The 14,016-nt window shown below is 51.2% G+C and overlaps 1 protein-coding gene across 1 annotated transcript; it reads right to left on the reverse strand.

The window, feature by feature from the left end:
- Window positions 1–893: 893 nt before the first annotated feature.
- Window positions 894–5,945, reverse strand: LOC114214407 (cardiotrophin-2). Its single transcript, XM_028110032.1, has 3 exons — window positions 5,930–5,945; window positions 2,778–2,914; window positions 894–1,352 (listed from the first exon to the last, which is right to left on the reverse strand). The coding sequence occupies exons 1-3, from the start codon at window positions 5,943–5,945 to the stop codon at window positions 894–896; spliced, it is 612 nt and encodes a 203-aa protein (XP_027965833.1).
- Window positions 5,946–14,016: the final 8,071 nt, after the last annotated feature.

Genomic DNA, 14,016 nt, shown 5'->3' on the forward strand with positions numbered 1-14,016 from the left:
CTCCCCTCCCCTCAAGCCAGGTCTATGGAGAGAAAAGATCAACACCTTAAAAGAGTTTATTTCTGAGAATAAATTAATTTTTTGTAAATAAAATGTTTAAAAATAAAAAAAAAAAAACACCAGAGTTACCAGTATATATAGTTGTTAAAAATGGGGAGACACCTTTGAGGAGACTAGACTCCTTGGGGCACAGCCTGGTCCCCCAGACAGACCCAAAGGCCACAGTATAAATAGGGAGTCGCAAATGCCCCCAGGCCAGGGATAACATCAGTCACTCTAGAACAGGACCGAGCTGGAAACATCTACGGGAGTCCTCCTTACTTTTTTCAACTGGACTTCTATTGATCAGGAAGTGAAGTCCCTCAAGATGGAAAGTTGGAACAGTGGCCCTAGTCAGGGAGGTAGACTAGAGGAGGCAATGAACTCCAGCAAGAAGGGAGGCCTCTCTGTGCAGAAAGCCCATAGCTTCCCACAGGAAGTGAGGTAGAGACAAGAAGGCAGCCCCTGGACCTCCCTAAACTTAAAGGAAGAGGAAGGTCTCAGGGAGAGCCCAGGAAAGAGACCAACTGTCCTCTCCCTGCAGAGTGGGAAGTAAAGCCTCTTCAAAAAGGCACTTCTTTCCACCCAGGATGTGGGCAACCAGGACCACTGGACTGAGACTCCACGAAATGATACCCACAGAGTCCCACCCGGATCTGGAAGGGAGGCCACAGGACCTAGGCAGGAAAGGCCCAGGCAATAGGGACTTGGGGCCTGGTTCCTAGGAAATATTCCCAAACATACACGCCCTGTCTGCTAGACAAGATGTGTCTCCTTTCTAGCCAAGAAGAAAGGCAGAAAAGAGTCCATTGGGAAAGAAATGTTGCAGCCTCTGACAGGATGTCCTGCCTCCTCTATCCAGGGTATTTGGCCTTGAGCAGAGCCAAGTCCCTCACAGCTCGGTCTGTCCAGTGGCCATATTCCCGGGTCACTACGTAGCCTCGACATTTCCTCTCAAAGGCTGAGGCCCCGAAGGGAACAACGCCGAGAGTGTCCTCCTCTGGGGGGATGGGCAGGCCCAGAGCAGTCATGATTGCAGCCATGTTGCCCAGCAGGCCTTGGGCCCTGAGTCTTGCAGCCCCGATCTGGGCCAACAGCATAGGACTGCCAGGGTTCAGGTCTCTCTGGTCGTCCCCCACGAGCTGGAGGTGCTGGGTCAAGGCCAGGAAGGCCCCTTGGGCATGGCTCAGCCGCTCCCTGTCATCCAGGGCATGCCAGGTCTTGAAGGAGACGACGGCAGGAGGCAGGCTGCTGAGCTGAAGCTCAGGGGCTGAGAAGCCGGGGTCACTGAAGGGGCTGCCCTGGTACTGGAGCTGCATGAGAGACAGAGACAGACGGGAGTTTAGGGACTAAAGTGGTCCCCCGGGGCTCCCCCTGACTTCACATCTGACACAGAGCCTGGGCTCTGTGAGGTCGCAGTTTCATGTACAAGTTGTACAACTTTGAATGGCAGCTTCAATAATTCCCAGGCATCGGTAGTCTCGTGCAAATGATAAGAAGTAGTATATAGAAAGCACTTAGCGCAGCTCCTGGCATCCAATAAGGACATAATAAGCCACTGTTTATAATATCTTAATATCATGACACTGTGATTCTGTTATTTATTATACTATTTTCAGTCTAAATAATTGACAATGTAGTTAGAGTCTATATGGTTCTTTTTTATTCATAGCATTTAGTTGTTTGTGCTTATTTTATTAGAATCATTAATAAATAATTGTTAACACTATTAAATTTAGTTGAGTGCCTTCTCCATTAAAGTTCTCGCCTCCACAAACCTAGACCCACAGAATCTTGGTGCACACTGATGAATCCCCAAATTGATAGACCTCCTAGTCCTACATCCCTATTTCACAGGTGAAGAAACTGAGGCTTAGGGTGCCCAAAGCTACCCAGGGAATGGTGGCAGCTATGGGACTAGAAACTAGATTTAGTAACTTCACATGGGCCTGGAATATAGTACAGTAAGCAGAGTCACAAACCCTGGCTAGGGGCCAGGCGGATCGTGTAACTTGGGGAAGAAGGCAGAACTAAGATGGGGTGAGGGGCTAGGAGGGCCCCTGTGCCTGTTTGAGACAGGCAGCCACATTCAAAATTTGAACAAGTATTTCATGGCCCGAACAGAAAACATCTGTGGGTCAGATTCAGCCAGCAGGCTGCTAGTTTGAGCTTCTAGACAGTGTGGGGGGTGGGGGAGGTGTCTAATGCCACAGACTTGGCTTAAGATCCTGGCACTGCCAGTGATTGAGCTGTGTGACCTTGAGCAAATTATTTACCCTCTCTGAGACTCAGTTTCCTTCTCTGGATTATAATTCCGTCCCTCAGAACTGTTTGAGGAGTCGGTGAGATAATGGGGTTGAGTGCCTAGCACAGCCTAGGGCTCAGGTGAGCACCCAGCGCAGAGTGGTTGTGGAAATAATCACGAGCCTGTAAAGTCTTTCTCTGTTCGTGCTGCCTTTGAATCTTTTAACAGCCCTGAAAGGTGAGCAAAAGCAGGATCACAATTCCATTTTGCAGATGAGGGAGCTGACCCGGAGAGAGAGAGAAGGAACGACTAGCCCAAGGTCACCAGCCATCAGTGACACTGTCCGAGTGAGTCTCTAGTTGACAGAGCCCCGGAACCCTCAGACTCATGGAGGAAACTTCTCCTGGCCTTGCTGTGCTTCCCCTACCCAGGGCTGGGTCAGGAGGGCAGTGTGCCGCTGCCCTTCCCCCTGCTCATGCCCAGTGTCACTCACATAAGTCTGCAGCAGCGTTGATGTATTCTTCTGCATGTAGAGGGCCAGGCTGTAGGCTTGACTGATGGGCTCAGCTGGGGAGATGGGGGCCCCCGGACTGAGGGGTGGCAGCAGCAGGGTCAGCAGGCAGAGCGGGGCTGGTGGAGGAAATCAAAGGTCTGCATCCAATCTGACCCTGAGCCCGCCTGCTGGTTCATTCATTCTGTGTCACAGCTCCTCAAATGGGCACAGCCCTTGTGGCCTGCAACAATTTTGTGTATCCAAGTCGGGGCAGCATCACCCTGTAAGATTATTTCCAGCCCAGAACGTTCCCCTGAACCCCAGACCCGATGTATTCAACTTCCTGCTTGACATTATTGGATATTAGTAAGCATCTCCACTCAGAGTATCCAATACTCTACTCTGGGTTCCCCTTCCATCTTCCTCCCCCAGCCTTCCCCATCTCAGGCAAGGGGGCTTCCATTCTTCCCTTTGCTCAAGTCAAAACTTGGGGTCCTCTTTGGTGCCTCATTCTCTCTTGCTCTCCACATCCACCCCCACAGTAAATCCTATCGGCTCTGTCCTTAAAAGGTAGTCAGCCCAGCTCTGCGTTTCTTGATCTGAGTGCTCATGACAAGGATATGATCACTTTGTGAAAATTCATTGAGCTGTATGCTTGATGAGTTGTGTACTTTTCTGTTTGTTCTTTTCAATAAAAAGTTTTAAAAGTTGAAAAGATGCATCCAGAATCTACCCACTTTCCCCCTTCTTCCGTTGCCACCCCCTGCGTCCCAGCCACCAGCCCTTCTCCCTGTACTCTTAGAGCCAGTAGCCTTCTCCACCCCCCCGTCTCTGCTTCGACCTTTGCTGCCCTCCCAACAACCCCCCCCCACCCGCCCCGGGTTCAACCAGATCCCTCCTGTGCTTGAACCCTCCCTCTGCTGAAACCTCACACAGTGGAAGTGCGTAAACCAAAGCCCTCCTGCAGCCTACAAGGCCTGGCCCCTCTGTACTGGCCTCCCATCCCATTCCCCCTCAGGCCTTCCTGGGCCCCGCCCGGGCCACCCCCAAACCTTCCCAACCCTGGCTCCTTCTTGTTCTTCAGGCCTCAACTCAGATAAGCTGTCCTGACCGCATATCAAAAGCCCCCTCCCCCTCCCTGATTTTTTCTTTTTTTCTTTTTTCTTTTTTTTAAGATTTTATTTATTTGCCAGACAGAGAGAGAGCATGAGAGTATAAGCAGGGGAAGCGGCAGGCCGAGGGAGAGGGAGAAGCAGGCTCCCCGCTGAGCAGGGAGCCCGACACGGGGCTCCATCCCAGGACCCTGAGGTCACGACCTGAGCCGAAGGCAGACTAACTGACTGAGCCACCCAGGCGTCCCCCCCCTCCCTGATTTATAGTCTTCAGAGACTTGCTATTTCATTATTTATTTATTTGTCTGCTTGTTTGTTACGGTCTCTCCCCCTAGAATCTTGTCTCCAGGAAAGAGGAAACCTCCCCTGATTCATTTGCTGCTGGTTCCCCAGCACCTAGCACAGAGCTTAATAAATATTTGTTGAATGACTGAATGCTGCCATGAACATCCTTATCCCAGACTCTTTGGGCACTTTTGAAAGTGGGAATAAGGGGCGCCTGGGTGGCTCAGTCGTTGAACTTCTGCCTTCAGCTCGGGTCATGATCCCAGGGGCCCGAATCGGGCTCTCTGCTCAGTGGGAAACCTGCTTCTCAGTCCTCCTGCTTGTGTTCCCTTTCTCTCTGTCTCTCTCTCTCTGTCAAATGAATAAATAAAATCTTAAAAAGAGAAAGAAAGAAAAAAAAGAAAGGAAGAAAGAAAAAGAAACAAAGAAAAAGAAAGAAAGAAAAAGAAAGAAGAAGGAAGGAAGGAAGGAAGGAAGGAAGAAGAAGAAAAGAAAAAGAAGAAAGAAAAGAAAAAGAAACAAAGAAAGAAACAAAGAAAGGGAATATCTGGATTGGAGGGTGTGCTTATTTTAAATTTGAGTAAATGCTACGGATTGTCCCCTTACAGCTCAGGCCCAGTTACGGTCCCAGTGTGAGGCTCAGCGGGGGTGTGGGGGTGTGGGGGGGATTGCCTAAGGTCACCAGCAGGAAGCAATGGAGATGAGAGGCCAATCGGGATGGCTTCCTTTGTTCCCCTTTCTACATTCCTGAGTTCCCTAAGTTCAGAACTTAAGGGAAGGCTGAAAGTAAAAGACCATTCATTCATTCAAAAAATTGGCTCATTGCGCTCACCTTATATCAAACTGGCATTATAATTTACGTATTTTTTTTTAAAGATTTTATTTACGGGGCGCCTGGGCGGCTCAGTCGTTAAGTGTCTGCCTTCGGCTCAGGTCATGATCCCAAGGTCCTGGGATCGAGCCCTGCATCGGGCTCCCTGCTCGGCAGGAAGCCTGCTTCCCCCTCTCCCACTCCCCCTGCTTGTGTTCCCTCTCTCGCTGTGTCTCTCTGTCAAATAAATAAAGTCTTTTTTTTTTTTTAAGATTTTATTTACTGGGGGCGCCTGGGTGGCTCTGTCGTTAAACGTCTGCCTTCAGTTCAGGTTATGATCTCAGGGTCCTGGGATCAAGCCCCGCATCCGGGCTCCCTGCTCTGCGGGAAGCCTGCTTCTTCCTCTCCCACTCCCCCTGCTTGTGTTCCCTCTCTCACTGTGTCTCTCTCTGTCAAACAGAGAGAGAGGGGGAGAGAGAGAGAGCACGAGAGGGAGGAGGGTCAGAGGGACAAGCAGACTCTCCGCCAAGCAGGGAGCCCAATGCGGGGCTCAATCCCAGGACCCTGAGATCATGACCTGAGCCAAAGGCGCTTAACCGACTGAGCCACCCAGACGCCCCATAATTTACTTACTTATGACGATGATGTGTATCGTCTGTCTGCAGAATGAAATCTCCATGAGACCATAGCTTTTTGTCTGTTTGTTCACTGCTGTATCCCCAAATGCTTAGAAAACTACCTAGCACATACTAGGCACTCAGTAATTCTTCTTGAATGAATGAATGAGTGATGAACGAAGCCTTCTGTGTGTAAGGATTTGGAGGTTCCTAGCAAGCAAAGACAGCCAGGCACCTGAGTCCTAAGGGCCAGAGAGCCCAGAGAGTACCCCTCCCCTCCTGGTCTCTAGGCCCTGGCACTCCATCCGCCCCCCCCCCCACACTCACCTAGCGGATAGCTCATGCTCTCTCCTTGGCTCCTTCCTCTCTCCAGTCTCTGGTTTTTTCTGGGGCACCTGTCCTCCTGCCCCTCAGGTGGCTTTATACCTGGGCTGAGCGCTGAGGCCGCCCGAGAGGGAGGGAAGGAGTCACACCCTAGGGCGGGTGTGTGTGTGTGAGACACAGGTGCAGAAGCCCCAGAAGCAAGGGACAGGCAGGGAAGGGGACACTGTGGTGACACCCTAGTCCCCTACAGTCCCCAAACTCGACCTTAAACCCTGGTTGCTGGGAGGGAGGGGTCAAAGGCGGGAGGGGATTATCGGGGGACAAAGGGGCCGCCCTGCTCCCTGCTGCTCCGCACGTCCTGGGATCCAGTTTCTCGTGAGGAGGCAGCCTCCTGCTCCGCCCCGCTGGGACCCAGGCGTTGGGCCCTGGCTTCCGAGGAGTTTGGAAAAGGGGTGGCATGTGAGCAACATCACCCACACCAAGGTACACCCTTAGACAACAGGAGCATTCGCACGTCTAAACACACACACACACACACACACACACACACATTGGCACACGGGCCCACACCAGACATGTGAGCGCACTCACATTCATTCATTTAAATAGTATTGACACCTACCGTGTGCTGGTCCCTGTCCCAGGTGCTGGGATAAAACAAACACCAAATCAGACAAAATTCCCTGCCCTCAGGGCACCTGGGTGTGGCTCAGTCGTTGAGCGTCTGCCTTCGGCTCAGGTCATGATCCCAGGGTCCTGGGATCGAGCACCACAGGCTCCCTGCTCCGCGGGAAGCCTGCTTCTCCCTCTCCCGCTCCCCCTGCTTGTGTTCCCTCTCTCTCTCTCTCGCTGTGTCTCTCTGTCAAATAAATAAATAAAATCTTTAAAAAAAAAATCCCTTGTGGAGCTGATGCTCTAGCGGACATGGCCTCTGCGTATATGGAACCACACGCACCCTGCCGGGCCCACGCATGCTACAGAAGGAGGGTGCAAACGTGTCCACGCGGAATCATGCCGACCTGTGCACACATAGCCACACCCAGAGGCCCCAGCAGAGCCACATGCGTGGCGCAGACAGGTACATACGTGGGTGGACACACACCAGAGGCACGTGTGCGCACACAGACACAAATGCAGCTGGAGGGCAGGACTCCTGAGATCTAACCATGTTTTAGTCTCTGCTGTCCTGGAAGATCTTGGGCCAGTGGCTGCCCTCTGCCCAGACCCAGCACCGTACAGACACACAGACACATACCTAAGGCCCTTTCCAGCTGGGGAAGCCTTGCGGCCCAAAGGGGTAGCTGAGTTCTGGTCCTTCTTCACAACGTCCTCAGTGTCTCCATAAGGGAGCATTGTCCAGTTCTCAGCCCCTGCCCACCCAATGGGTCAGAGTGCTCAGTCAGACGCCCACCCTGCTCCTATCCAGTTGGGGGATGGAAGACTGCTCTACCTTCCTCCCTGGTGTGGAGAAAAAAGGCCCACAGCCTTCCTGAAAAGGCGGGGGATACATCCGTTCACTCCTTCACCCATGTCTACATTCAATCAGCAGATTTCGATGGGACCTCTACTGTGGGCTGGTACCAGGGTGAATAATAAGATGGGTCCGGTCCCTGTCTCACAAGGGTTGCCCAGTCCAGAGGGGAAGACCAACAACAAATGTGTGAACTGATAAAAGCAAAATTTCCTGAAGCAACAAAGTGCTGAGAAGAAGCCAAAATAGGTTGATATGATTAGCTGGGAGGCCCAGAGCTACTTACCTGGGGTCACACAGCAAGGCTAGAACAGATCCTAGACTCCCGCCTCCCAGCTTGGGACCAGGTCTGGGGTATCTCTGATCTGAACAGTGAGCTGAAGGAGGGAGAAGGTTGAAGGAAAGTTGGGCTCTGAGGTGGGGGATCCTGAATTGGATCTCCGAGGCAGGGGGCTGCCAGGGCTGCCAGAAAGGGCCTGTGCTAGGCAGCGGTGATGTCAGGGGATTAGACTAGGCCCTTTGAGTGGGTGCACTGAGGCGTAGGCAGGGCCACATAGTGAAGGGGAAGGTGGAGGAGGAGGAGGGGAAGAGGGAGGCAGATACTCGATCTGGTGCTATTCACAGGTGGATGCTGGACGTGGGGCTGGGCCTCACCCCAGAGGCCAGGCTCACCCTCACCCAACCCCACCACCTCCTACTTCTCTTGGGGGCTTGCTTTCTCTCTCTGTCAACCCCTAGGTGCCCTTCACAGCTGGAGGAACGGACCCCCAGCCCAGGCCCAGCTTTATCCCAAGGCATCTGTCTTGGCAAAGGTCATCAACTCCGCCACCCTGACCATCCCCACCTTGCAGCCCATCTGTCTCCATCTCTGTTTTAGTCTCACCAGAAGCTGATGTCTGGGGATCCCCCCAGCTCAGGAGCAGACTTGGGTGTGAGTCCTGCCTTTGTCCGTCGCTAGCTGGAGCGAACCCCCCCCACCTCTCTGAGCCTCAGTTTGTTTCCTCATCTGGAAACTGGGTAATACTTCCCACCACCCGGGCTCTTGCTGACCCCACCTGCCAGGTGCCTTGATCCCTGCCATCAGGACCCTCCTAGGTCCCTCAAGGGTTACCCCGATGGCACAGAAAGCCTCCAACCAATGACAAAAGCCTTGATGCCGCATGACCCCAGGCTTGGAGGCCAATCCCCACCTGCCATACATATGCTTTCAAGAGATCTATCCTATCCCTCGCTCAGGGCACTGAAGCATGACCTCAGTGTCATCCAGCAGGTCACATAATGAGGCCCATTCAGAACCAACAAATGGGAACTCCAAACCAGATCCTGGCCCTGACCTCCAGTATTAAGCCCAACTCCATCCTCCTCTCCCACTACAAATCTTCACCCCTCCCTCTCCAGGCAAAGGGAATAGCAAGTACAAAGGCCCTGAGGTGGGAGCATGCGTGACAGGTTTCAGGAACGGACAAGGCCAGCAGAGAGCAAAGACACTGGTGGTTGGTGAGATATGACAGGTTTGGGAAGAGCAAGACTCATCTTGCGCTCCCCCACCATCTCCACATCTTCCTTGATTCCCCAGTGCCCTCAGGATACAGCCCTAACTCTGCAGCCCGCCCTCTGAGGCCTGCAATCTCCCAGTCCCCAGCAGCCTTGCAACTCACTTCTTGCTTTTCCCCACCTTCTACCTGAGCCCCACAACCCACTTACAGGCCTGCTCAACACTAGGCCTTCCTCAGGTAATTCTCCCCGCATAGAAAGCGCTCCTGCTCCCCCTTCACCCAGCACAATCCTTCTCATGTTTTAACCTTCAACTCGGGGTTTTACCTCCTCTGGGAAGCTTTCCTTGTCTCCTCTGCCCCCTCGGGGCTCCCACAGGTCCTCAGGTTCCCCTGTCCATTTATTGATCACCCTGCATTGTCATTCTCGGTCTCCCAGTCTTTCTTCCCAGTGTGACAGGAGGCAGGGACTTCTCAGCTCTGCAGCCCCAGCACTGGGCCCGGCACAAGGGTGACACCTCAGTGAGTGTCAGGTGAAGGAAGGCAGGTTCCAGCCGGAGGCTCTGCAAAGCCAAGCCAAGGAGGTTGGTCGGCTGAGCAGGACACCTATGTGAGTGCCTCATCCTAATGGGGTGGCAGGCCAAAGGGGCAGTGAGGGTGTTTGGCCTGGGGTTGTTCTAAGCTCTTTGGTACAATATCTCATGCTTCCTCTACAGAACCCCATGGAGTGGATAGTATTGTCTTCCCATTCCACAGATGAAGAGATTGAGGCACAGCAAGGTTAAGTGATCACTTCAGGGTCGCGCGGCTGGCAGGGAACCGTGCTAGGGTTTGAACCCCGACTCCAGAGTCAGGGTTCTTCATTGTTATCATCACCTCTAGTTTCTGGGGCTTGACACTTTCCGGCTCCTGGGGCCTTCCCCCAGCTCCTGTCGCCCTGGTTTCCCTTCAGGGTTATCTGACAAGGGCCTGGCATCCCCATTTTGCAGATGAGATGTAAGAAGGAAAAGAATCACATTTTTTAGCCTCTTTTGTCTTACCAGTCACTTTATACGCAGATGTTCTTTCTTTTTTTTTTTTTTAAGATTTTATTTATTTGACAGAGAGAGACACAGCGAGAGAGGGAACACAAGCAGGGGGAGTGAGAGAGGGAGAAGCAGGCCCTCCACTGAGCAGGGAGCCCCACTTGGGACTCGATCCCAGGACCCTGAGATCACGACCCGAGCTGAAGGCAGACGCTTAACGACGGAGCCACCCCGGCGCCTCTGTACGCAGACATTATTTCATTTAATCCTTGTAACAACTCTGGGAAATGGGTTTTGTGATTACTCCTGAGGTTTGGAGAGGTTCAGTGACGTAGGAGGATCACACAGAGAGTGAGTTGTAGAGGCCTTGAACGCAGGACTGGCTCCAGTGTTTGAGCTGTTCCCTGGTATCCTCAGACGAAGCTCCTTCGTTGTCCCATTATCTGCTCCACCGTCTGTCCCAAGCTGGCTGGCCACCGCGATGACCAAGTGAGACACACAGACCCGCCAGTGGCCTGCCTGTCTGTCCTAATCCAGGCCCAACTCAGCCCTCGGCCACCTCTGGAACCCAGCCAAGAGTTGCGTCTGCTTCCTGAGCTGCCCTCGGCGGGAGGAGGAGGGGTAACAAGCCCTGTCCTAGGAGCAGAGCCCGGTGGGGAACTAGGGGTTGGGTTAAAACTGGGAGAAAGCAGAGTTAGAGCTGGCAAGGCTGACCCTCGCCTCAGCAGTTACCCACTGAATTCTCACTCTGTGACCTGAACTTCCCAGGGAAGGAACACATAAACAGAATCTAATCAGATGAGCAGACTCTACCAAATAAGAAAAACTACTGCAAAGCTCTACTATATGAAACAACTGTGTGACGGAGATGCAGAATGGGACAAGTAGGTTAATGGAACAGAATAGCAAGACGAGGCACAGACCCATGGATACATAGCAATTTAGGATATGATAAAAGGGTCATTTAAAATGAGAGAAGATAAGGATAAACTATTAAAATAAAAGGCAGGGTGCTGGGGTGGCACCGTCGGTTAAGCGTCCACCTCCTGGTTTTGGCTCAGGTCCTGATCTCAGTGTTGTGAGATCGAGCCCCACGTCGGGCTCCGCGCTCAGCGAGGAGTCTCCTTGAAATTCCCTCTCCCTCTGCCCCTTCAGCCCGTGCTCTCTCTCTCTCTCACATAAATAAATAAATCTTCAAAATAAAATAAAATAAAAGGCATTAGGACAGCTGGAAAATTATATGGAAAAATTTGGATGAGATCCTGTAATGCATGCAGCCGGTGTCCCACTCAGATCCCTTTTACTAGCGGGGCACCTAGCTCCTGGCTGATGTGACTGCTGGTGACTGATGACCCACAGCTGCCTCCTTCTCCCTCTGACCAAGGGACCCATTTACAGCAAAGGAAGTGTGGTGGTGGACACACTGCCATTTGCTGTACCATCCGGAAGCTGCCGGCCTCTTAGGGAAAAGGAAGCCTCTGGGAGGTACAGCTTGAATGCCAGCATGAAGAGGACCCAGCACTATCTTTTAGGATGCAATATATACCTTAAGCCAATGGCTGTTTTATGGGGCTTTGCCCCAGAGCATAGGTGTATGAGTCTGGAAACCTAGGATTAGAAGCAGGAGTGGCCCTGCTTACTACCATCACTCCCAGTAACCTCCTTGGGGAATTTGTGCTGCCAGCCCCCTAACTTCAGGCCCTGTGCATCTAGAGATCCTAATTCCCAGAGTGGGGAGGAACACTTCTGCCAGGAGCCATGCAAGAGTCCCAGTGAATTTTGAGCTACGCCTGCCGTCTGGTCACTTTGGTCTCCTTGTGCCAATAGACCAGCAGGCAAAGAAAGGACTTGTCCTACTGGCAGGGTTAACAGACCTTGGTCATCACCAGGAGGTAGGACCACTGCTATGCAATTCGGTCAGCAGGAAGATGTTTAGCACTCAGGTCATCCCCTGGGACATCTCCAGATAGCCATGCTGAGTCTGATTTGTACCATGGCTTGATAGGGCGTGGTAACTAGGGACTCGCCCCTTCAGGGATGAGGGCCAGGGTCAACCCACCAGGTAGGCTATCGAGACCAGCAGAAATACCAGCTGAAGTCAGGAGTAGAAGGGAAGGGAGGGCTAGAATGAGTGAGTAGCAGAGGAAGGAGATGATGACTCTCAGGGGAGGCTCTAGAACTAATTCTCCTCTTCTAAGTTTACCTAGAAATTGTGACCCATCAGAATCCTGGAGAAACTGTACCTGGATGGAGTGAACTTCAGGGGGAAAGCAAGTAGATCTAAGCAATGCAAAGATGAACCGTAGTGCACGCTCTTGGGGCCCCGCCAGATCCCTTTGCAATCGTACACCCATCACCCAGCTGCCCCCCATCTCTGGAGAACTGCCCAGCACCCCTCCTCCTGGCCGACCCTGGCCAATGGCAGACTGGCACAGATGTAAGAAAGGCCTTACCTACCTCCAGGTGGAACTAACCCGGTAGTACAGTTTGGGTTCCAGAGCTTTCTCTAGGATTAAACCAGAGCTAGTCTGCAGCTGAGACCACATTCTTGCTCCCATTTCCTCCCTGCCCTATCTGATGACCTCATTCTTCTTCTTCTGAGAACGTTGTCCCAGTTGGTCGAGCCCATCTCAGGCTGTTTCTGGGGAACATAACCTGAGGCAGATCCCTTTCTAATATCATTAGGAATAAATATATGATAGATTAAAGATTTCCATGTGAAAGAGATCTCTGAAGTTACTAAGCAAAAATATAGAAGAATATTTTAAAAGCTTGGGCTTGAGCGTTAATTACAATAGTCAAGACAAGGCAACAACCTAAGCATCCATGACAGATGAGCAGATAAAGAAAATGTAGTATGGACATACAATGGGGTACTATTCAACCGTAAAAAAAGAAGGAAATCCTGATATTTGCAACAACATGGATGGACTCTAAGGGCATTATGCTAAGTGAAATAAGTCATACCAAGAAAGATGATCTAATTTATTTGTGAAATCTCAAAAAAATGAACTCATAGAAAAAGAGGTCAGATTTGTGTTGCGAAGTAGGAGTTGGGGGGGTGGAGGAATTGTGTGAAGATGGTCGAAAGGTCTAAACTCTGGTTATAAGATAAATAAGTAGTGAAGATATAAGCCATGATGACTCTAGTTAACACTGCTGTGTGATATATTGGAAAGTTGCTGAGAGAATAAATCCTAAAAGTTCTCATCATAGGTAAAAACATTTTTGTGTAACTACATGAGGTGATGGATGTTAACTAGACTTTTGGTGGTAATCATTTAAAATATATATATATGTGTGTATGCCCGGGTGGCTCCGTCAGTTAGGCGTCTGCTTTAGGCTCATGTAGTGATCCCAGGGTCCTAGGATTGAGCCCCTCATCGGGCTCCCTGCTCAGCAGGGGTGTCTGCTTCTCCCTCTCCCTCTGTCCCTCTCCGGGTTGTGCTCTCTCTCTCACTCACTCTCTCTCTCTCTCTCTCTCAAATTAATAAATGAAATCTTTATATATAAAGATTACATATATATATATATATATCCTGGGCACCTGGGTGGCTCAGTTGGTTAAGCGTCTGACTCTTGGTTTCTGCTCAGGTCATGATCTCAGGGTCATGAGATGGAGCCCCATGTCAGTCTCCGGGCTCAGCTCAGAGTCTTCTTGAGATCCTCTTTCTCCTTCGCCCTCTGCTCCTCCCCCTGCATGCTCACTTTTTCTCTCTCTAAAATAAAATAAATAAAATCTTAAAAAATATATATATATATGTCAAGTATTTATGCTCTACACCTTAAACTTGTACAGTGGTACATGTCAATTGTATCTTTTTTTTTAAGTTGATGGTATTTTTTTTAAAGATTTTATTTATTTATTTGAGAGAGAGAGAGAGAGAGCATGGGAGGGGGTTGGGTCAGAGGGAGAAGCAGACTCCCCGCCGAGCAGGGAGCCCGATGCAGGACTCGATCCCGGGACTCCAGGATCATGACCTGAGCCGAAGGCAGTCACTTAACCGAGCCACCCAGGCGCCCACATGTCAATTGTATCTTAAAACTGGAAGAAAAAAATAAGAGAAAAGCTTGGGCCAAGAGAAAGCCTTCTAAATCAAG

Source organism: Eumetopias jubatus, unplaced genomic scaffold (genome assembly GCF_037043125.1).
Source record: "Eumetopias jubatus isolate StellerSeaLion01/CBP00866 unplaced genomic scaffold, mEumJub1_p1.0 scaffold_12, whole genome shotgun sequence".
Classification (NCBI taxonomy): Eukaryota; Metazoa; Chordata; class Mammalia; order Carnivora; family Otariidae; genus Eumetopias; species Eumetopias jubatus.

What these genes read in the sequence shown, in the direction of transcription:
- LOC114214407 (XM_028110032.1), bottom strand. An exon ending in CAACGCTGCTGCAGACTTAT is followed by an intron (nt 1,353 to 2,777) that starts GTGAGTGACACT and finishes TCTCTCATGCAG; the next exon opens with CTCCAGTACCAGGGCAGCCC.